Genomic DNA, 23532 nt, shown 5'->3' with positions numbered 1-23532 from the left:
CAAGGAGCCTCTATTTCTGCCATACATTTGTTACCTTTCTTTGCTTGTGATAGAAGCCTCACTCTTGTCTGATAGTACATATGTGAACAAGAAATGCTATTAAAAGATTGGTATTGTGTGCATAATGATAGACACATGAATGGCTTGAGCAAAGGAGAATAAAAAAAAGTCTAGAGACCATAGGATGATCCTTATGTTTCTGAGCAAGGTAGTTTCCTTGATCTTGGTCCATCCCCATTGGTCAGGATCAGTATTCCAGCCATGACTAATTTTCAGGAAGCAGAAAGGGAATTAAAGGACAGAAAATGAGTTTGTTGTTCTTTTGAACACATAGTCATAATTTGCCTAATGATGGTGATATACTCTGAGAACTACAATGTTAGACAATTTTATTGTTGCTTTACTACACAACCTAAGACTGTGTAGCCTACTGCATAGTTAGGCTGTTTGGTATAGCCTGCTCCTCCTAGGCTACACAACTGTCAAAAGCATGCTTCACTGAATACTATGGTCTTTTGTTGCTTATAAACTTAAATTGTGCGTGTGTGTGCATTTTCATGTATTTGTGTGTGAATGTGAACATGTACCTGCCATGGCATACATGTGGAGGTCAGAGGAGAGCTTTTGGGTCGTATCTCACCTTTCTACTCATAGGAGGCAGGATTTCTTTCCAAATCTCACTATGTAGTTGTTTCTTGGTTTGTTTGTTTGCTGGACTTGCAGTGAGCTCCTGGGAAATTCTCTTGTCTCTGCCTTCCATCTTGCCTCTAGCAAACTGGGATTATAAAAGCCTACCATAGTTTAAGGTGTTTTATTTATTTATTTTTACATGATGTCTGAGGAGGATTGAATTTGGATACTCAAGCCTGGGGTGGCTTACACCTTAATGCATTGAGCCAGCTCCTTACTCTAAATGTTTTTAAAACTCTTTTGTGATAACATTTAGCTTGCAACATACATTATATAGTTCTACAGAAACATTTTCTTTATTTCCTTATTCTATAAGCTTTTTAAATTTAAAATTTATCTTTTTACTTTTTAAACTTTTTCTTAAAAACCTAGCATACGAGGGGTGGAGAGATGGCTTAGCAGTTAAGCAGCTTGCCTTAAAAGCCAAAGGACCCAGGTTCAATTCCCCAGGACCCATGTAGGCAGATGAAAAAGGTGGCACATGTGTCTGGAGTTCATTTGCAGCAGCTAGAGGCCCTGGCATGCCCATTCTCTCTCTTTCTTAAATAAATAAAGATAAAAATATTTTTAAAACTATCACATGAGTACACACATTTCCCTAGGCTGACATAGGGTCAGAACCATCAAGCGTCACTGTCTCCACATCTTGCCCCACTGGACAGTCTTCAGGCATCATTGTGCATGGAGCCATCGGTAGTGACAGAAAGTCTTCTTTGGCATCCCTCATGAGGAGAAGCTGCAGGTTCTGCCTGAGGCAGGTCCTTTCTTACTTTGCTCTTTTCAGAAACATGCCCAGGGCGGTTTGCTTGCTTTGTTTCTTTTATCCAATCATAGATTTGCTTGTAAGCAGATAATGCTGTGTGAACATCTCTCTCTACCAGTAAAGACCTTTGGTGTTGGGAACTTGTTTGCAAATACTTTAAAGAGCAGGTTAGAGCCTGCAATAGCTTTACATAACCTCTTCACTGAATTTTCTCAGAGGTTCTTTGTCTTCTGTGGTTTGCTTTCTCCTCTTTCTTTCTTTCTTTCTTTCCTTTTGCCACTTCTTTTGCTACATATGTTCATTGGATGGTGAGCCTTATTTAACTACATTACAGTCTTATGGTCACCATTCTATATGTGCTCCATATTCACTGAAACACCATTGCTTGGCTCATGACTGAATTTCTTAGAAGTTGGCTATATAATTTCTGTTAATACTCTACTAGCCAGAACTTAAGTCTCATAGCCATGCATCCCTATGAGAATGGCTGCAAATCTTAATGCCTAGTTTTACTTTGTCCAGGAAAGATCTCCATTATCATCAGCCATGTCCCAAGACCAGTCTGAGGCTATCCTCTAGAATGCAGCCACCTGCTGAATCTGCAGCTGACCTTCCACAACGGACCTTATCTGCAGGTTTTAGGAACTTGCATCTCTAATTTACCACCCTTTTTAGTCTCTTTGCTGAATATTGTTTCCTACTCCTAGGGAGAAAAGCCAAATGTGAACCCTCCCAATTTCAGTGCACAAATGGCCGCTGTATCACTCTGCTGTGGAAATGTGACGGCGACGAAGACTGTGTTGATGGCAGTGATGAGAAGAACTGTGGTAAGTAAAGAGTTTGATGCCCTCACTTGCCCCCTAGCCTCCCACTCGGGCTTCTGTCATTTATTGGAATGGTTGATATTATCTTAGTGTCTGCAAATGAAACCCATGTGAAAGAACTGCTTTGAGCCAGAGTCCAAAGAATCTGTACTTCCTGGTCTAGAGGAGCATAATGGAATGTTTGACGTGGTGTTACCAACTCGAGTATGGACTGTTGAAGATAAGGTGGAGCTCCTTTCAAATGACAGGACCTGGTTTGTCTTCCAGAAGACAAACATACAAACATGGGGTGTAGGTACCTGAGGAAGGGAAGGGAGGACCAGACATAGGGGGAACAGAAGATTGCTGGGAAATAACTTTAAAATTTCCCAAATGGCTTTGATCCCAGGAAAGAATACATGCTGTGGACACTACAGAATCCTCTGGAATTCACTACAGCTTCAAGGGTTAGCTAACTCTGGCACAGGCTAGAAGTCCGATAAGGATGCTTTTCTAACTCTCTGCTAACAATAGTTGGTGAGTTGAAAGCATCAGGCAGGATAGAAGGCATTCTCTTCCCAAAGACTGTGGTCAAATCTAGCAAAGTATTGTCAGAAATGCCAGTATGTGTAATCTCCATAGTCTCGTGTCATACTAAACTGAGAACTACATATCAAGATAACATGCACCTTTATTGCCTGCCAAAGTTTACATTTTCATCCCTTTGTACTTTGATGTAAAAATCCTGAAACAATGTTGTGCATGAGAATAATTGGTATGGCCATTGTTTGCTTTTTAAGATATATATATATATATATATACATACATACATACATATATATACTGATTATGGAGATGTATGCCTGTAATCCCTGCTCTCAGGAGACAGAGACAGCAGGATCATGAGTTTGCAGCTACATTGGCCTTTTGATTTCTAGGCTATACAAGACTCTTGTCTCAAAAAAGTAAAGGAAAAGGGATGTTTTATACAGATGTTCACTATACAAACTGGAAATGCAGAATTAAAATAAAATCTATGTGGGGATTTCATCAGCTGCTATCTTGTGTCTTTACCTGCTTATTCTTACATCATCACTAAATTGTCACATATATCTCAGAGGTAGGAGGTTTACCATGAGTTCAAGGCCATCTTGAGTGAATTCCAGGTCAGCTTGGGCTAGAGCAAGACCCTAACTAAAAAAAAAAAAAAAAAGAAGAAGAAGAAGGAGGAGAAGGAGAAGGAGAAGAAGAAGAAGAAGAGAAAAAGAAAGTCCATTCTGTAGTTTCAAGGGGAAAATTTATCTACAGTCTCAGGACCAAAAATAATTCTTTTGTGCTATACTTTTCTGTCATTTTCATTTAGTGGTGAGATTTTGGTCTGCTCCATAAAACTTTGAGTCCTTGCTATTTCTAAGTTACCTAGAGAATATTGTTCTTTCAGGAAATACTCACTAAAGGGACATGACTTGTTTCAGCTTGCTCTGTGAGTATAAGGAACAGTGATTCCTCCACCTCATATTGGGCAATCACATCACTTATTGTGTTCATGTTGCAGAAGTCTTTTGCTATAATCTGACTCGGCAGAGTGCAGTATGGATCATCCTAGGGTTATGGATTGTCTTTTCCCAACATCCTTTCTGCATGAATACCTTCTACCCACCACATAGTGGAAGGGTTTGTATGAGGAGAGAGGGAGAGAAACGGTAGCAAATCAAGCACACATCAGTTGGGAAAATTTAAATACATTCCTGGTCAGGCATATTCCTGTCTTTAGGTATATGGAGGTAGAGAAGGGAACTAGAAGCAGCAGCCTTGAATTGAGCATTTGCTTAAAACTTCCCAAGCCACCTCCCAATTTTCATGTCTATCCTTGACGTGTGTCTTGACTGGAATTTTCAGCAGGGCTCATCTGTCAATCATGATAGCTAGTAAGATAGTCAACTTGAGTGGAAATTCATATGCCATGTTCTTGTGTGGGTCCCGTAAGTATCTTGCTCCTGGGGCTCCTCCACTGTGGGACTTATATGTCAAGGCCTGGTTTAAATATCCATTCTTTGCTTTCCAAGTCCATGCTGAGAATGGAGAGAGATGAACTCCCAAACAGTGTGTATCTAATTATTTTTGCTCACACTCTTTGTTACATAGTTGATCACTCATATCATCATGACATGCTCTACCCTATAAAGTCATGTGGTGTTCCCTCTATGACCATTCCTTTGTTTTTCTTACAAAGAATATCACAGGTTGAATTATAGCAACAAGCCCTCCAGCACTTGCCATGTTGAGACTATATTAAGGTGATTTTAGACACAGGTTGAATTTATGAGCTAACATGGCCTTTGTGTTTCCTTATCCCTGTAGTTCAAGAATATGAATAATCCCTTATTTATCACCATAATCCATTGGCCCATCTTTAGTGTTACCAACTGACTGTCATCACTCTCCTCCCACTTCATAGGCTAAACCAGAGGGCCTTAGGCTTCGGGAACTCTACTTAGCTTAAACCTCTCACTTTAAGTGATCTCTTTCTAGTTTCAGCAAGCTGTAGACATTTGTCTGATTTATGAACATAGAAAATTTGTTAGAGAGGGGTGTTTGAAAATAGAAATTCAAGTAGGAAATACAGATGCATAGATGAGGAGGAATATAGTTTTAATAAATAAGCACAGACTGAAAGCATCTCGTTTGGCTGCTTTGTAAAGACTAATAATTTGTGCCTCCTTCATGGGTAGGTGACCAAGCTGCCTGGTTTCTTTTTGCTTAAATTCTGGATGTAATTAATAGTGTCCCTTGGACAGTAGATAGCATTGTAATTCTAAGTTACAATGCCCCAGGAAGAATTAGTAACAGAATTGACACTTTGCCTAAGGTGGTTTGAACACTGGGAGTGAGTTATGGGCATTAGCCCTGGCAGCCTTAATGACTTTAAGCTGGCTGATGTCAGATCACCCTTTGGCTGAAGGCCTAGTATCTCTTCTTTGAATTTTAAATGTGACCACTCATTTTGTATTTGGTTTGCAGTTTTCTCTTTTTTAGTGGGTGTCTTTCCCTCAGTGATCCAATAAAAGAAACATTACTCAATTCTGGGGTTTTTGTCTTCTATCTGTACACAAAATACATATGTGGTGACAAAATACCCTAAAGTAGTGTCTTAGTTTATATTGCTAAACAACAGTACCATAGACTATGGGCTAGATAGATTGCCTAGTGGTTAAGGTGCTTGCCTGCAAAGCCAAAGGACCCAGGTTCGATTCCCCAGGATCCATGTAAGCCAAATGCACAAGGTGGTGCATGTGTATAGTGGCTAGAGGCCCTGGTGTGCCCCTCCTCTCTCTCTGTCTTTCCCCTCTCTCTCTCTCTCTCCCTGTGTGTGTGTGTGTGTGTGTGTGTGTGTGTGTGTGTGTGTGTGTCTAAAAAATTAAATAAAAAATTATTCCTCACAGTTCTGGGGTTTGGAAAGCTAGAGAATCCAGTGTCTTTCTTCATCATAGAGGGATGTCTTCTATTGTGAAGGGGAGAGAGGAGGGCAGAGAATGAGAGAGAGCACACAAATGTTCATGCCTTTTATAAGGATACTAATCTCATTTGTGAGGACTCCATCCTCTACCCAATAACCTCCTGAAATGTCCTTCCTTCTAGCACTACCGCTGGAGGGTCTGGAGCTTGAACTTTTGAAATTTGGGAGAACACGAACATTCACTCCACAACAGTTATCCTAAGGTCCAGTCACAGGATGGGCCATGTGGCTGTTAAGCACATTGCTATGATTTGTTTCATTGGATACTCATTCTGGAGTTGGGTTCCCAGTATGATGGTGTTGAGAGGAGGTCAGGTGTTTAAAGAGTGATCAGGTCAGTGAGGGAAAATAAAGCCTTTCTCCCTGGACTGAATTAGTGACTAAGAGAATAGGTTATGAAGGCTGGCCCTTGAAGGCTTGTCTTTTCCATGAGGGACCACTTGTCTGTCTACTTTGCTATAGTGTCATGATGCAGCATAAAGTGTTCACCAAAGCTAATCAAGCTTGGGCCATGCTCTCAGGCTTCCCAGCCTTCAACCCTTGAGCCAAAATATGCTTCTTTTCTTTATAACTTACCTGTTCTCAAGGGTTCTGTTCAAGCAGCAAACTTGGGCAAAGACCCTTAGGAAATATGTGAACGATGTGGAAGAAAGCATAATGTCAATATTACAAACACAAGAAGTTCATTTTAAGGTGTCCTTGGGTGGTAAGACAATGAGAAACCTTTGTCTTTACTTCACTCAGTTGTCCGCAAAGTCACTCAAGAGAACACTTCCTCCTCTGAAACCTCTGAAAAAAGTTGAACGAGTTTTCTAAAGTTTCCTGAAACACTGACAATTGAATATGAATTGATTCAGCATTATTCTTGGAAAAAGCATCTCAAAATGTAGTTTTTGACCTAATATGAAGATCAGGGGGGCCTGAGGAGATGAATTAGCAGTAAAAGGTACTTGCTTGCAAAGCCTGTCCTCCCAGGTTTAATTCCCCAGCCACTCACATAAAGCTGGACAGGCATTCAATCACGGCAACAAAAGACTGCCACACAACCATACAAACATACACCTATACACATATAAATAATTTTCTTTAGAAGATCAGGGTCTGGGGTAAATGACTTAAACTGTAACCTGGCAAATAAACCTTTGCAGTAAAGAAGACATGTGCTGAGTCTGACTTCGTGTGCAACAATGGCCAGTGCATTCCTAACAGATGGCAGTGTGATGGGGATCCCGACTGTGAGGACGGTTCTGATGAGAGCCCGGAGCAGTGCCGTGAGTGACTTCTTTGGACTTGAACTTTAACAAGCTGTTCTGTGTCTCAGTTCTAAGTGATGCTTTATCTATTGCTTGGTGTTAATTTTCCTTTGCCTGCCTTAAAGTTGAAGCCAACTGACTTGAAAGTCAGTCTAGTTACTAACAGTTGGTCTGTCTCCTGCAAAGAATGTTCTCCCTAGTCTAACAAGACTGACATTCTCTTGGGTAGCTTAACCATTGAATACTTAAGACTGAAGCCAGCAGATTCGATTCAGAACTCATTGACTAGGTGCATAGATTTCAAATATTTGATGATAATGACGGAGCAGATGATTCCCTGGTCCTGGAAGTTAAGTCAAGATGTAAGGGTTTCTAATAAACAATGCATAAGCTCTCAGATGCACAAATTTCCTTCCTATGAAAATAAAAAAAGCTATTACTAAATGGGTATGGTGACTGGTAATTGGGTGATTTAATAATTCTTAACATACATGTAACCTACAGCAGGGGTTGTTGATCTTGTTCTTGAGTAAGAAAATCTTCACAGAGATGCAGTTATATATGCCTATGTCCATAGGTTGATAGGTAGGCAAAAGTTACGAGGCTATAGAGGATGATTATTTGGAATCAAGTAAATTGGGATCATCTAAATATCAAGATAAGGGAGGTATGCTGACTCATTTGAAAAGGACTAACATGAACAAAGTTTAGGTCCAGAGTGTAATTATAAAAGACAATCAAGCAGAAACTCTCATGGTCTAGGAAAGAAGAGAGAGGATTATTTATGACATTATTGGGTTAAGCACTGAGAGTTACAGAATAAGGATTCATCCCCATGTTTTAGTGGAGGAGAACTTGGTAAGGTCAAGAGCTGGATGTATTCCTGCTTTGAAAGATGCAAACCTAAAGAGGTTATGAAGGATGCCTGATCCATAGGAGGTGTAATAAGTGTAAGCCCATCTGGCCTTTAATGAAGTCGGGACTAGGTGGAAATATCTGGTGTGCCCACTGATAGCCACACATAAGTAATGGACTGGGGGCAGGCCAGCCAATCAACTATGCCAAGTAAAACAAAAGCCAGAACTGAGCATACTGCGGAACCTTGAAGAAGTGACATGGTCAAGGTTCCCAGGTGTACTGCCAGGTGGCCATGGTTGGCATGGCTTCTAAGGACAGAGCTGGAGAAGGACCCGCCTGGCTTCCACTAGTCAGTGTCTGGCCGCTGAGTCCCAGGTGTTGCACTTCCAGGCAGTGCGGGAGCAGCAGCTTTGCTCTGGCCAGTTTGGAGGCTCTTTTGAGACTGTATGTCATCAACAGATATGAGAACATGCCGCATAAATGAAATCAGCTGTGGTGCCCGTTCTACTCAGTGTATCCCAGTGTCCTGGAGATGCGATGGTGAAAATGATTGTGACAGTGGAGAAGATGAAGAAAACTGTGGTAAGAAGATCAGTATGGAGTGGCAATATCCCAAAGACCCTTTTCCTCAAGGAAGGGTGGGCAAGGGATGCTAACTTACACAGGAAGATTTCTGACCACTGCCTGGCTTTTCAGTGAGTTCGCTCCCTGCTCAGTCCTTGTTTTTCCTAACTACTCTAAAACTGAGTCATTCCCACAGTAACTGACAGTTGCTTTGTGTTTCTTCTAGGGAGATAGAAATGAGCGAGGATGTCACTTGGGTATTCACATTTAACATGCCTCCATGAGGCAGTAGCTCTTTGGGCTTTTGTCTCATATGACAGTAAGTCATGAGCCTCCATTCCTTTGTCTCAGTAAAACCAGAAGGTGATAGGGCCATCAAACACATTCATAGGTCTTAATTAAATTAGCTTTGTTGAACTAAGTTACTTGAGTATGATACAAGCGTTACTTATCCCCAAGCTTGATTCTCTTACATCCTTTCCAAAAGTTAAACTAAAGCATGACCTGACAAGTTGCTAGCAAATTCTGAAAGAAAAATCCAGCCAAACTTTGTCTCCTGTCACAGTTTCTACCTCAGAATGCTAGCTCTGTTTCCTATTCTTTCATGCTTCTGATCTTGGGAGATCTGTAATAACATGCTCCATGTTAAAGGTGAGGCCCTGGGAAATTCTCTAGGTTGAACAAACACTCCTTTGAGTGTGCTTTCAAGCTACCGTCTTTTTTATGGAACCTCTAAAACCTACAACTCCTGAATCTGATGAGCCTAGCCTCCTGCTGCAGTCATACATAAGAGAACTCAGGGCCCTATGGATTAAAGCACCAGTCACCTCCTGAGGGTAATACCGCTGCACCTAGTCCAATGAGTTTCCACGTTCGATCCTAGAACTGAGCTTTATGTGTTGCCATGGCAAGCCCTGAAGCTGCCGAGCATCCCCTCATAAATCTACACTTTGCTTCCCAAGAGAGTCCTAGTCTCCGTCCCACCAAATTGAGACTTTAGTGTGTTTGGCAGGAATTTAAGTCAAAGCACAAACTGACCATAATGACTAGCATATCATTAATGGTATCATGTGATTCTAGCCTGGACAGGGATGGTTGTAAAAAATTGGAAATTAAGATGTTATTCCTAATGTTCACTTCTTTGTTTCAAAAAGAAAAAAAAACCATGTATTGTGATATATGGTTTACTTTGTTTTGGTGTCAGTGCCTTAATACTTGTGGAAGTGTATTGCTGATATGCCTGATGTATATTCTCAGCTAGTGATGTGATCTGGATTGACATATATACAGTAGGCGGATTTAGGAATAACTTGGTCTCTGCCTTCCAAAATGAAAGCCGTGAAAACAGCTTAAATAATTGATCACTCTCTCTTTAAGTGTCAGCTGTGTCCTCACCTCAAATTAGTTGTCTTTAACTATCTTCTTGGTCCTGTATTTCTGTTCTCATTCATAGTGTGGTCATATATTGTTTTACACAGTAAGACCATTTTGTCATATATCTGGAATTTGATCCTGATACAACACTGCCATAGCTTTTTTGGTATATGTGCAAGTATGCATGCCTGTGTGTGCATTACATGATATGTGTGAATGGGGTATGCCTATGTATGTGTCCGTGCAGTGCCCCATGTGCCTTCCTGAAGCAAAGGCCACTAGCCTGCAATGGCCAAAGAGAAATGTTGGCTGTCCTGCTCCATCACTCTCTTACCTTTTCTTAGTTGAGCTGGAGTCTCTTAGTGACCCACCAGATGGACATTTTCTTTTTTTCAAACCCTGGCAATTCTGTGGTCTCTGCTCTGCCAAGGGACCGAGGTTACAGATGTACATGACGATGTCCAGCTGCTTGTGTGGGTCCTGGGGATCCAATGTGAGCCATCTCTCAGGCTGCCTCAGGCTCTCATACTTACACAGAAAGTGCTTTTAACCATTGAGTCATTTCTCCAGCTCTATTATACTTCTAAGGTAAATTAAGATGCTAAAATTAATGATCAAACATCAACATACTTGATATATACTTCGGGAGCAAGAGCCTGATTTTGTACCTAGTACTGATGCACTTTCAACTGTGCACCTTTTCTCTACCAGGTAATGTCACATGCAGCAGTGACGAGTTCACGTGTTCCAGTGGTCGCTGCATCTCCAGGAGCTTTGTGTGTAATGGCCAAGATGACTGTAATGACGGCAGTGATGAGCTGGACTGTGCCCCACCAACCTGCGGGGCCCATGAATTCCAGTGCAGCACCTCTTCCTGCATCCCCCTCAGCTGGGTGTGTGATGACGATGCGGACTGTTCCGACCAGTCGGATGAGTCTCTTGAACAGTGTGGCCGGCAGCCAGCGATACACGCCAAGTGCCAGCCCAGTGAGATCCAGTGTGGCTCCGGCGAGTGCATTCACAAGAAGTGGCGATGTGACGGAGACCCTGACTGCAAGGATGGGAGTGATGAGGTCAACTGCCGTGAGTAACTTTCCATTTCTCTTCTATGTTTTGACTGGGGACCATCAGGCTGGCTTTATTCCATTGTGTTCCATCTCTTTGTAGCTTCCCGAACCTGCCGACCTGACCAATTTGAATGTGAGGATGGCAGCTGCATCCACGGCAGCAGGCAGTGCAATGGAATCCGAGACTGCGTTGATGGCTCGGATGAAGTCAACTGCAAGAATGGTAAGGGCCTTTACCTAGCGATTAGGCCTTTCTTGCTTTCTGATCAGACCCACCAATTGAACTTTGTTTCTTTGTTTCTCTTCGCAGTCAATCAGTGCTTGGGCCCTGGAAAGTTCAAGTGCAGAAGCGGGGAATGCATAGACATTAGCAAAGTATGTGACCAGGAGCAGGACTGCAGAGACTGGAGTGATGAGCCCCTGAAAGAATGTCGTAAGTGAGGGGCATGAGTAAGGATAGAGCTGGGACGTTGAAATCAGGCCACCACAGCTAGTGCTGTTTGGGCCCTATCTGATGCCTCATGAAACTCAGAATGAACTGTAATTTTTAATTTACTTATCATTTTATTTGTATTTAATTGAGAGAGAGAAAGTATGGGTGTGCCAGGGCCTCTTAACAATTGCAAATGAATTCCAAATGTAAGTGCCACATAGTGTATCTGGCTTTATGTAGGTACTGGGGAATTAAACCTGGGCCAGCAGGCTTTGTAAGCAAGTGCCTTTAACTGCTAAGCCATCTTTCCAGACCATAAACTTTTATGATTTAAAATTCCAGTCAATGGCAAAAACTAGTTCATAGCTCAAGCTAAGTGATAGGTACAGTAGAGGAATTTGAAAGACCGCTTGCTGCTTGCCTGACTGTTCACTTGCCATTCGTTCTGAGATAAGTATATGTAAAACAGATGGCCAGGTCTTAAGTTTGACCTGTCCACCTAGTCATCACAAATAGTCCACATTTTAAATGTGAATAAGATAAACATTGGTTAAGAATAATTGGGCTGGAGAAGTGGCTTAGCAGTTAAGGCATTTGCCTGCAAAGCCAAAGGACCTCGGTTCTCTTCCCCAGGGCCCATGTTAGCAAGATGCACAAGGGGGCACATGTATCTGAAGTTCATTTGCAGTGGCTGGAGGCCCTGGCATTCCCATTCTTTCTCTCTCTTTCTCTTTCTGTCTCTCTGCCCCTTTCTCTCTGACTCTCTCAAATAAATAAATGAACATTAAAAAAAAAAGAAGAAGAAGTTGTTGGAGAGATTGCCTGGTGGTGAAGGTGTGTGCATGAGATGCCTAAGGACCCATGTTCACCTCTCCAGGTCCCACAGAAGCCAGATACACAGGGTAACACAAGTGTGCAAAGATGTATACATGCACAAGGTAGCGCACACATCTGAAGTTCAGTTACAGTGGCTGGTGGCCCTGGCATGCCAATTTTCTCTCTCTGTCTCTCTCTCTCTCTCTTTTGCTCACTCACTCTCTTGGATTTAGTAAAAAAGGGCCAGTCTATTGCAGTATCTAAAATAAAAAAAAAAAGTTGTCAGATGACTTTTTGTATTTTTGTTCCAGATGTTAATGAATGCTTGATAAACAATGGTGGCTGTTCCCATATCTGCAAAGACCTTGTGATAGGCTACGAATGTGACTGTGCAGCTGGGTTTGAACTGATAGATAGGAAAACCTGTGGAGGTGAGTTGAAACAACAACCCTGGCCCCTGGGGGGGGGGGAGGGAAGGGCAGTGTACATCTAGTGAGACGTAGGAACAGCAAGACTAATTCTAATTTCCCTCCTAGATATTGACGAGTGCCAAAATCCGGAAATCTGCAGTCAAATTTGTATCAACTTAAAAGGCGGTTACAAGTGTGAATGTAGTCGTGGCTATCAAATGGATCTTGCCACTGGCGTGTGCAAGGCAGTAGGTAAATGGATTTGAACTGGTGTTGCTCTGGTACCTTTATGAGTAAGTGCCTATAAAAGGTACAGCCAGTGACTGCAACCATCAACCCAGACACAAAATTACATAGTACTTCAGAGCAATGCTAGTAACTAGTGCAGTAGAACAGACTTAACAGATGACCAGCTCCCCTCGAATCTGCCTTGGTTCTTCCTCTTGCATACGATACCATGCATATGTGCCGTGTCTGCATCCTTTTTGCTTCACAAACTTAACACAATTCAAATTAGGAACTTGTTCATCTGCAGCTTTGTCTACACTTCATATACCACCCTATGTATAAGCTGTATGTACAGCCCTCTAAGCCCTGGACTGCCTTCCTAAACAGAAAAGACACTTGAAGGACCCAGGGGCCTGGACTCCTGGCTGGGTACTACTGAGGAGTTCAGTAGTAGCTCTGTTTTGTCAGAGCTCCTCTGTGGCCAGGAGGTAGCTTGGAAGGATCTTGCCTTCTTATAGCAAGACTAAGTCAACCTGGCTCATGTCTTCCAGGCAAAGAGCCAAGTCTGATCTTCACAAATCGAAGAGATATCAGGAAGATTGGCCTAGAGAGAAAAGAATATATCCAGCTTGTGGAGCAGCTCAGAAACACAGTGGCTCTCGATGCTGACATTGCAGCTCAAAAGCTATTTTGGGCTGATCTAAGCCAAAAGGCCATCTTCAGGTAATTTTCAGTTCCATTCCTGGTGTCTTAGCATATAAACCATTGTCACTGGACATGTAATGTAGTAATGGTTGAGGAGGTTTCTCTTGTCTCTAGCTCCAGTCTGGAATTTTGTTAGCTGAGAGTATTAAATCCATTGCTAATTCTTTAGCTATTAAATTACTGTCAGCTGTTAATTAGAAACTAACCATTACCCGTGAAGTAAAAGATGGCTTTAGCTACAAATGACATCTTAATTTCTCATGTTTTCTCTCCTGCCTCTCAAGTTAACTATGAACTGTCCCATGTTGCCACAAATAGAAATTGTTGTAGCAGGCTTTCCCCAATGGAAACTGGGTTGGTGACTGTTCAAACAAATGCTGCACTTAGGATTTTTATTTTATTTTTTTTTTTTGTTTATTTTATTTACTTGAGAGTGACAGACAGAGAAAGAGGCAGATAGAGAGAGAATGGGCACGCCAGGGCCTACAGCCGCTGAAAACGAACTCCAGACGCGTGCACCCTCTTGTGCATCTGGCTAATGTGGGTCCTGGGGAATCGAGCCTCGAAATGGGGTCCTTAGGCTTCACAGGCAAGCGCTTAACCACTAGGCCATTTCTCCAGCCCTGCACTTAGAATTTTGTTGGGTTTGCATGTAAAATACATATCAGCAAGTAGATATACTGAAGTATTACTAATTTTATATCCCTAAAATTCGATTAAATCATTTGAGTGAGGAACTCTGGTGTTCTTAGAGTCTTTTCTGAATAAAGTCCTTGACCATTTTATAAGCAGAAAGTCCATTCTCTGGGCTGTAATGGTGAAAACTCTTAAATTTTTTGTGACCTATTCTGTTTCAGTGCCTCAATTGATGACAAGGTTGGTAGACATTTTAAAATGATCGACAATGTCTATAATCCTGCAGCCATTGCTGTTGATTGGGTGTACAAGACCATCTACTGGACTGATGCGGCTTCTAAGACTATTTCAGTAGCTACCCTAGACGGAACCAAGAGGAAGTTCCTGTTTAACTCTGATTTACGGGAGCCTGCCTCCATTGCGGTGGACCCATTGTCTGGGTTTGTATTCTATGTCTTCTGTCTCTCAGCCTCTTGGGTGCTAGCTGCATATGTAGTAGGAAGCTTTCTTATACGTTCAAAGAGTTACCAGAAGCAGAACTACATTGTTCAAGATCCCGGTGATGGTATTCGTCCCTCCCTTACCCTCCCTTTCTCCTCCTCCCCCTTTGCTAATCCTCTTTCATCCCCAATCTCCCTTCTAAATTCATGTCATGTCAGGTATATGATTTTTATGTATCTATGAAAAAAATCTAGAATCTAAACAAATGAAAGAAAACCTGTGACATTTGTCATTGGTGGTAATATTGCACCTGATATAATCATTCCCAGTTTCATCCATTTTCCTGTAATTGGCATTGTTTCCTTCTTTGTGTGGCTAAATAAGATTCTATTGTGTATACAATAAGCTTGAATAACAATGCCTTTATTAAAGCAGTCACTATGTACCATGAATGTGTACTGATAAAAAGAAAAGGATGTCAGTAGTTCCATGAGGAGCAGCCTTAGGATGGCCCCTGTGACACATCCTCCCTGGCTGACTCCTGCTTGTCCAGCTGCTGTTTTTGGCATCAGTGAAACAATGCTTCTGATTTCATGGATTGTGTGCATCATGATCTCTGAATCCTTTGCCTGCCCAGCTTCTGCAGAAGTGGGTTCTTGTTTTTCTGTATGCCTGTATGGTCAAAGCTAATACTAGGATGAAACTGTGGGATTGGAGTAAGCCCATTGCCTCAAGGCTTTGTCTAAAAACCCAAATTGTTTTTAAAGTTCAGTTGAAATAAACAGATCTTTGTGGAAATAATTCACTGAAGGGTTTCCCTAAATTGCCACCAAGTAAACTAGGCCAGCAGCTTAGGAAGTTGGCTATAGTAATCACAGTCAGTCACCATGAATAGTAGAACAGTCAGCTAGCCCATACTAAAACACTTAAGGAATGTGCTTCCTTCATACCTCGGAAAGAATTTGCCTTTACAAAGGACATATACAGCCTTGTGACTTTGGGCTAAAATTTAAATATCATACTGACACAGATTAATTCAAATGGTAATAAACTAGCAGATTACATTGTTTCCTGCAATTCTGAGGGGTGAGTCCAGAGTAGTGTATATAGTAGGCTGAGTGCTCTACCCTTGAGCTGCACTGTGTACCCTTATAAATTTATAATGTTAAATTGTATTTATCCAAATCATCACTAGACTCTAAGGGCCACTATTTGTCTCTAAAGTGTCCATCTCAAGCAATTTCTATTCACTTTTTAAAGTTTTGTTTTAAGCTGCAACTCTACTTCACTTAAACCACTGAGACATATTTCTGACTTAATTCTCTCCAGCTTTGTTTACTGGTCAGACTGGGGTGAACCAGCTAAAATAGAGAAAGCAGGAATGAATGGATTTGATAGACGTCCACTGGTGACCACGGATATCCAGTGGCCTAATGGAATTACACTTGGTATGTGTGCTCTTCTTTTCCACTCACCAATTCAACAGTCTTCATAATATGTAAATGTATATCTGGTTAATGTGGGGTGACTCTTCTGGTTCCTTCTGTAGTAGGAACTTTGTATGGGAGGAGCTGGATGACATGGCAAACTTAACAAAGGACAGATGCAATAATGACCAGTTTGTTGTCCACTCGACCTAATGTATAACACAAATTCAGTGGATCTTGGGTTTTGGGGACTCAAATATGGGATAGTCTAAGCATAGGTGTCTTAGTATTTTGTGAATGGTGGTTTGTAACCATTTCCTTCTGCCTTACCTGGGAAGAGCAACAAAATACAAATCTCTTTTAACACCTTCTGTATAGTAACATACTTTAAATCAGTGACTTTGAGAATCTTAGAAACCCCATTGGTCCCTCAAAATGAATGTGAATACTGACTTTATAGGTTGCTTCACAAGCTTTATGGAGTTCTCATTAAGGCCCTCTTAGAGAGGGAATTGTGAAAATGGAATGTTGTATTCATTCCTCAGATATTTTAAATGGAAGCCAGAGCACTAATTGCTCATATAATGTCAATTCTTTTCCTGCATAGACCTTATCAAGAGCCGCCTCTACTGGCTTGATTCCAAGTTGCACATGCTGTCTAGTGTGGACTTGAATGGCCAGGATCGAAGAATAGTGCTAAAGTCTCTGGAATTTCTGGCTCATCCTCTTGCCCTAACAATATTTGAGGTAAGACATGTGCATCATATTTCAGTGTACACATTTGAGTGACTATAGTGTAACAAGGAAGAAGAATTGGGATACAGGAAGAGGGATCAGCAAGAGACAATTGAAAAACTACTTTCCTTTATATCCTGGCAAACATTAAGCTCCTAATTCCTCAAAGGAATTTAAGGAACCTGAACTTGCTTCTCTTACAGTTTTGCAACCAGTGTTTCAGGGTAACATTCAGTAACCTTGGTCCACTAAGCCCAGTAGATCATGATAATGTTAGATCTTTATGAGTTAATCTTGGGTGTACATGCTAACTTTAGGGGTTCTGTTTTAGGATCGTGTGTATTGGATAGATGGGGAAAATGAAGCAGTGTATGGTGCCAATAAGTTCACTGGATCCGAGCTGGCTACTCTAGTCAACAACCTCAATGATGCCCAGGACATCATTGTCTACCATGAACTTGTTCAGCCATCAGGTAACGTGAAGGAGCACAGTCCCTAGTGGCCACTGTGAAGGCAGTTGTGTGATCCAGAACCTACCACACAATGGAAATTTTGCCTTTTTTCACCATCGGCCAAAGTTCACTCTTTGGATGTTTGGTGTCTCATTTCTACCATCCCAGTGGATAGATCATAGAGCACTAGCTCCTAGCTGATTTTCACCTCAGTGTCAGAGCTCTTTGGGCCGTAGATGATGTGTGCAGCTAATTTTCTATGATTGCTATAACAAAATACTCCACATCAGGTGCCTTAAACAACAGACATGTCTCACAATTCCAAAGTCCCAAAGTCCCCATCCGAGATGCCAGTAGGTTGGTTCCTTCTGAAGGTTTGAAAGAAGGCTTTTTCCTCAGCTTTTTCTCTCTTTGGCTTGGAGGTATCCATCTTGGTATCTATTCACAGCTTCTCTCAATACATGCTTGTGCCTCAATCTATTCTTTTTTTGCATGTGTATATACATGTGTGTGGTATATATGTGCATGTGTGTGCATGTGATCATGTGTGTGTCCATATTTGTGTATGTGTATATGTGTGGAGGCCAAAAGTTGGCACTAGATGTTATTCTCAATAGCTTTCTATATTTATTGATTGAGGCAGGGTCTCACGCTTAAACTCAGAGCTTGCTGACTCAGCTAGTCCAGCTAGCCATCTGGCCCCACACATTCCCGATCTCTGCCTCCTAAGTGTTGGAGGTATTAGAATATTGGAGTTCTATCCTCATGCTTTTTGATCCATTTAGCCATCTCCCCAACTCCCATGTTTCTTCTTTTAAAGAGAATTCTTGTCATTTGGGTTAAGATCTACCCTGAGGACTTCATCTTAGCTAGGTTACATCTATAAACTCGCTATTTCCAAATAAGGTCACCTTATGAAGTACTGGCAGTTAGACTTTAACACACAAAATTTAGGGAGGCACACAATCTAATCTGTAACATTTACCCTTATGTTACAACATATCTTAAATAGGAGTGTACAAATCCTCAAAACACATCTGTTCATGTTTTCTCCTGCTCAGGAAGCTCAGCTGATCTAGGTGAAACTTTCATACCTCCTTGTGGCTTAATTTCCTTGATTTGTAGGAACAAATCAAGATAAAGCCAAGAGAAAATCTCTGTTCTCTTTCTGAGCCTCCACTCTAAGCCTTGAATAGTAAGAACTGAGCCTGGGCCTTCTCCCTTCCCAGCTCTCCTCATAACTCTTATCTACTTCCAAGAAGTCTCCGAATCTAGTATCCTTAGAGCATACTCCAACCACTTACAATACCTTGCTACCTATTCTTCATTGATACTGGTCTTTTGAAGGTGAAAGGCTTTATAGATCCTGAAATGCCTATTATATTGGATTTGTTTCTGTCAGGTAAAAATTGGTGTGAAGAAGACATGAAGAATGGAGGATGTGAATACCTGTGCCTACCAGCCCCACAGATTAATGATCACTCTCCAAAATACACCTGTTCCTGTCCCAGTGGGTACAACTTAGAAGAAAATGGACGAGAGTGCCAAAGTAAGGAGGTTTGCATCTCAAAAACAAGGAAGTCATAGAATAGGCATTGAAGACGCCAGCTACAAAAACTTGCCTGGGATTTAGAGATTCTGCTGCAGCTAACTCTTGAAGTAGATTTTAGAGCACTAGGTGTTGCCATTGCATGCCAGGTGTTCATGTGAATATATCACAGCTGCCCTGTAACCCTCTGCAATGTTGGATGATTCACATGCGCTTATAAGTGACTATGGTATCAACATACCACAAACTTACTTGTACTAATTGCCCTCTGACAGCACTGAGATGACCAGTTTGTAAGTAATTAAACAGTCTTAGCATTTCCTCCCATGGAGTACTAACTGGATATCTTAAAGATACTTTAGGACAGCCACAGTTATAGGAAACTTAATGACCTCAGGAGCTGACGAAAGTTTAACTTCATTCTTAAACTGAACTTGCATTTTAATCTTGTTCTTAGCTTTTAATTAAGCAGTAAATTGAACTTGTTTGTTGTAAGCCAGGAACTCACATAACTAGGTTTTCATTAGCTCAATGCTAGGTCATGATAAGTACTAGCTTAGTTAAGTGAAAAGGTAGTTGTAAGACACGCTGGTGTGCCCAGGACACTGGGGCACCTTGAAAATATTTGCTGTAAGTTTCCAGAGCCTGGGATCTTGTTGGGAGGGGTTAAGCGTGGCTGTGCATGATATTCCTCTCAGTTTAGATTCATCCCCTTTGTTACTTAGTTCTGTTGTCTCTTTCACCTGGTGTGAAAATAACCTTTTGCATGGCTTGTCTGGACTAAACAGCTGGCCACTTGGGAACCTTGGCTTTAACCGGGTTCTTGATTTTTATGATCCAGGTACTACAACTACTGTGGCTTACAGGGAGACAAAAGATATCAACACACCAGAAACTCTACCAACTAGTGGATTAGTTCCTGGAGGTACTGGGTCCAGTACTGTAAACTATTAATCTCAGCTAACAGCCACACACTTTATAGCTTAAAGAATTAACATAGCCTTTAACTACTAGTACAGCCCCCTGACTGGTAATCTGTAGTTACACTCCAAAGTTCTCCCTCCCTGGCTTAGTAAGGGTTCTGCTATAGAACTGTTAGTTAATGGCCTTTACAGCATGTAACTCTTGGCCATACTTGTTCCTGATTTGCAGATGTAGTAGGCACTAAAGATCCATGCTAGGTACAAAGGTGTGAGGCTCTACCTAATTGGTAGATTTCTAATTCTGAATTTAGATTCCTGTAAACTGACTCCTTTTCTGCCCCTGTAGGGATCAACTTAACCACAGCAATATCAGAGGTCAGTGTTCCCCCACAGGGGACTTCAGCTGCCTGGGCCATCCTTCCTCTTTGTAAGTAAATTCCTTTCCCCTGTGGACCTACTGGATATTTGGAATTCATCTAGTAACCTTCCTGTGGGTTTTTATGTCATAGTACATGTGATACTGTATTGCATTCAGTTTCTTTACCTGTGTGATACACTGAGAGCCTACCTTCATTGCATAGTAACAAAGAGTGATAGATATTAATCAATTACCTGAAAGGTAATTATTTCTTTCTATATTAGACTTGTTAGCCTTGCAAATTCTTTTTTAGAGGAAGTCCCTTTGTCAAAAATTCTGCTAAAATGTACATAATACCCCAAGCATAGGAAAAGCATAAATGCCCAGATGCTTTCTGGAAGAGTTATATAGGACTTATAGAGGGTACCTTAGAAGTAGGGGAGACATTCTTTAACACTGCTCAGAGATGTGAATTCTAAGGCACCTGGCTTTAATGGCATCTTCATCCTAGGTTGCTGGAGCCCCAATTTACTTACCATACCAAAATCTCCTGCACAGTTTCTGCAGGTTTAGTGCAGGTGGCATAGAGCTGGGGTCCCAGACTCCACCCTTGCTTAGATGGACATGTCTTGCTCAGTTCCAGTGCAAAGAGTAAATAACCACTGGGCTGCACTTATTCCAAGTTCATGACTGATCTGTAGTCCAGCTTCTAATTATCCATATCTAAACAATGTAACTTTGATTAATGCCAATTGTCATGGATCCCTGAACACAATCCTTTTGAGATGTTGTGAAACTACAGCTCACTTAGGTCCTATCTCATTTTTTTCAGTGCTCTTAGTGATGGCAGCAGTAGGTGGCTACTTGATGTGGCGGAACTGGCAACATAAGAATATGAAAAGCATGAACTTTGACAATCCTGTGTACTTGAAGACCACTGAAGAGGATCTCTCCATAGACATTGGTAGACATAGTGCATCTGTTGGACACACATACCCAGCAGTAAGTCAGCTTTGTGTCTCTCTATACACTGTGGCTTGAAATGAGTCTCTTTAAAGGTGACCAGTAGCTCTAGCTTCCTGGGCAAGGAAGAGCTCTTAGCATCATGGAGTCAACAAGCACTTCTTCCGCTACCTGAATGTTAGATGTTAGATGTCTGTCTCAGTAGAACTTTCAGTTAATGAGTCTCTCACTCACACAGCATGGCAAGTAGCACTTAGCATCACTACCGTCCTATTTGTACTATTCTAAATTACAAAAAAATGACCCATAAACAATAGCATTAACCAGTGGCTCCTTTTTTGCAAGTTAAATCCCTTGCCTCCTGACATACTGGGATTGTGTATAAAGGAATTGGTTTAAATTCATTGAATTGGGTAAGAGTCAGTTAGCAAAAGTGCTCTAAATGCTTTTGTTAGAGAAGTGCCCCATCCCACTGAGTATAGCCAACTTTCCTAGCAGCAGCAGTAGCAGTATTCACATGTTGTGCCTGCATCTTTGGACTTCACTTCAGGAACATGCTGAATGAAATATGTGTTAGCGTGAACACTACTCTTGAAAGCTTTATGGTGACACATGGAGTTGTGATCAATTCACGTTACACACACTTCTTTCCACATTTCCCTTCAGAATTTATAACACTTAGCAGAATAGGTGCAGGTTAAGTATCCCTCATCCAAAATACTTGGGGCTAGAAGTGTTCCAGATCTGGGGTTGTTGTTTTGTTTTGTCTCATCTTTTATCTTGTCATATTTTTGTGTGTGTGTCTGTATGTGTGTGTGTCTGTATCTGAATGCAATCTCATGTATCCTTTTATACATAGCCTGAAGGTAATTTTATTCAATACTTTGATACATGCTTAATTTTGATTGCAACCTGTGACAAGGTAAGATGTGGAATTTTCCACTTGTACTGTCATGTTAGTGCTAAGAAAATTTCAGATGCTGGAGCATTTTGGACTTCAGGTTTTCAGTTGGAAGACATGAATACAATGCAATACTGTTTTGTGTCTTACATGCCTTTGGGTCTTTTTGAATGAGCAACTCAAAAGCAAAGTCAATTTTAAACACTAGAGTTGCCAGCAGTGAATGACAGATAGCTAGGTTCATCCCAAACTTTCTCCTTTGTGCATGCAGATATCAGTTGTAAGCACAGATGATGATCTAGCTTGACTCCGGAGGCAAGTCTCAAGCTGTGAGGTCTGAACCCCTCTGGAATGGTCACTGAGCCAGTGCTGAAGTCTCTGTCTTCTGCCCATCTGGAAGAACATCAAGATATCTTTGCGTGAATCAAGCTTGTGTACTTGACCATCTTTATATGACTTTTGTAAATATTATTGATCACATTCTACTTCAGCTTTGGATGTGGTTACCGAGTATCTGTAACCCTCGAACTTCTAGACAGTATTGCCATCTCTGGCCAAATATGCACTTTCCCTAGAAAGCCATATTCCAGCAATGAACCTTGTGCTATAGCAAATCCTACCTGTACATACACTGTATAGGCCACCTGTAAATATCCCAGAGAACAATCACTATTCTTAAAGCACTTTGAAAATATTTCTATGTAAATTATTGTAAACTTTTTTTCAATAGTTGGGACAATGGCAATAGGATAAAACGGGTTACTAAGATGAAATTGCCAAAAAAATTTGTAAACTAATTTTGTACGTATGAGTGAAATCTTTGACCTCAGTGGAGGTTTGCAAAGACTGAGTGTTCAAACTACTGTACATTTTTTCCAGTGCTAAAAAAATTAAACCAAGCAGCTTAACCATGGTTTTGCCTGTTCCTCTAAAATGAACTCTATGTACAGCTGATGTAGCGTCAAGTGTTCGTGATGTCTCAGCTGTAGATCTTGGTGGTATGTAACTGAGCCCCAAGCTGGGTTAGTTTATTCGTAGCTTAGTACTAACTGAAGAATGAGGATCCCTTTAGCATTAATATCAGTTCCCCAAATCAGTCAAACCTACTTTCCCCTTTCCTTCCTTTTTCCTTTCTTTCCCTTCCCTTTTTTCTTCTTTCTTTCTTTGCTTTTTGTGTTTTTGAAACAAAGTAGCTGCCCATGCTAGCCTGGAATTTGCTGTGCCATCCAGGCTGACCTTGACCTGGCAGTGCTCCTGCCTCAGCCTCCCAAGTCCTGGAACGACAGGTGTATTTTACCATGTAATATTGTACAAAATATTTATTATATTGTAAAAGAAGTAACACAGTCTCTGCCAGGACTCCTCTTGCTCACAAAAAGAGTTCCTTTTCTCATTAATTTGCTTGTTGATGACTGAGAAATTTGTGTTAAAATTTCCATGATTTCTTCAGCTTCATTGTCCCTGGTCTGTCATTATATGTATATCAAAGACAAGTGCCTTTGAAGGCATGGGGAAGGGCTTTCTTGTAAAAGTCTGGCCTGCCCTGACTGACATGAAGATAGTTAGGAAGGATGATAAGCAGAGGCACTGTTGAACAATATGAGCTGTATTGGGGTTTTCAGTATGGTCCCAGAAAGAGCAGCATCCACTGCTGGGAGTTTGTTAC

The 23532-nt window shown here is 41.3% G+C and overlaps 1 protein-coding gene across 4 annotated transcripts in view; it reads left to right on the top strand.

Annotated features, from left to right (window-relative positions):
* Vldlr (very low density lipoprotein receptor) overlaps positions 1–22779 on the top strand; it is a 46119-nt gene extending 23340 nt beyond the window's left edge. Inside the window, exons 2-19 of one of the 4 annotated variants that reach the window (XM_004653163.3) lie at positions 2161–2280; positions 6922–7044; positions 8344–8466; positions 10534–10905; positions 10990–11112; positions 11200–11322; positions 12450–12569; positions 12675–12800; positions 13328–13499; positions 14339–14557; positions 15888–16006; positions 16593–16732; positions 17052–17193; positions 18575–18721; positions 19563–19646; positions 19991–20071; positions 20835–21004; positions 22138–22779. In XM_004653163.3, coding sequence (XP_004653220.1) covers positions 2161–2280; positions 6922–7044; positions 8344–8466; positions 10534–10905; positions 10990–11112; positions 11200–11322; positions 12450–12569; positions 12675–12800; positions 13328–13499; positions 14339–14557; positions 15888–16006; positions 16593–16732; positions 17052–17193; positions 18575–18721; positions 19563–19646; positions 19991–20071; positions 20835–21004; positions 22138–22173 — 2540 coding nt within the window. In that variant the 3' untranslated portion in view covers positions 22174–22779. The remainder of the gene's footprint in view (positions 1–2160; positions 2281–6921; positions 7045–8343; positions 8467–10533; positions 10906–10989; positions 11113–11199; positions 11323–12449; positions 12570–12674; positions 12801–13327; positions 13500–14338; positions 14558–15887; positions 16007–16592; positions 16733–17051; positions 17194–18574; positions 18722–19562; positions 19647–19990; positions 20072–20834; positions 21005–22137) is intronic. The other 3 variants (XM_045155096.1, XM_004653164.3, XM_045155105.1) reach the window with 3 other exon arrangements.
* The last annotated feature ends 753 nt before the right edge of the window (positions 22780–23532 follow it).

The sequence above is a fragment of the Jaculus jaculus genome, chromosome 1 (assembly GCF_020740685.1).
Source record: "Jaculus jaculus isolate mJacJac1 chromosome 1, mJacJac1.mat.Y.cur, whole genome shotgun sequence".
NCBI classification, from domain to species: domain Eukaryota; kingdom Metazoa; phylum Chordata; class Mammalia; order Rodentia; family Dipodidae; genus Jaculus; species Jaculus jaculus.
Note: the sequence above shows the minus strand (reverse complement) of the source record. Positions and strands in the feature narration are given on the sequence as shown.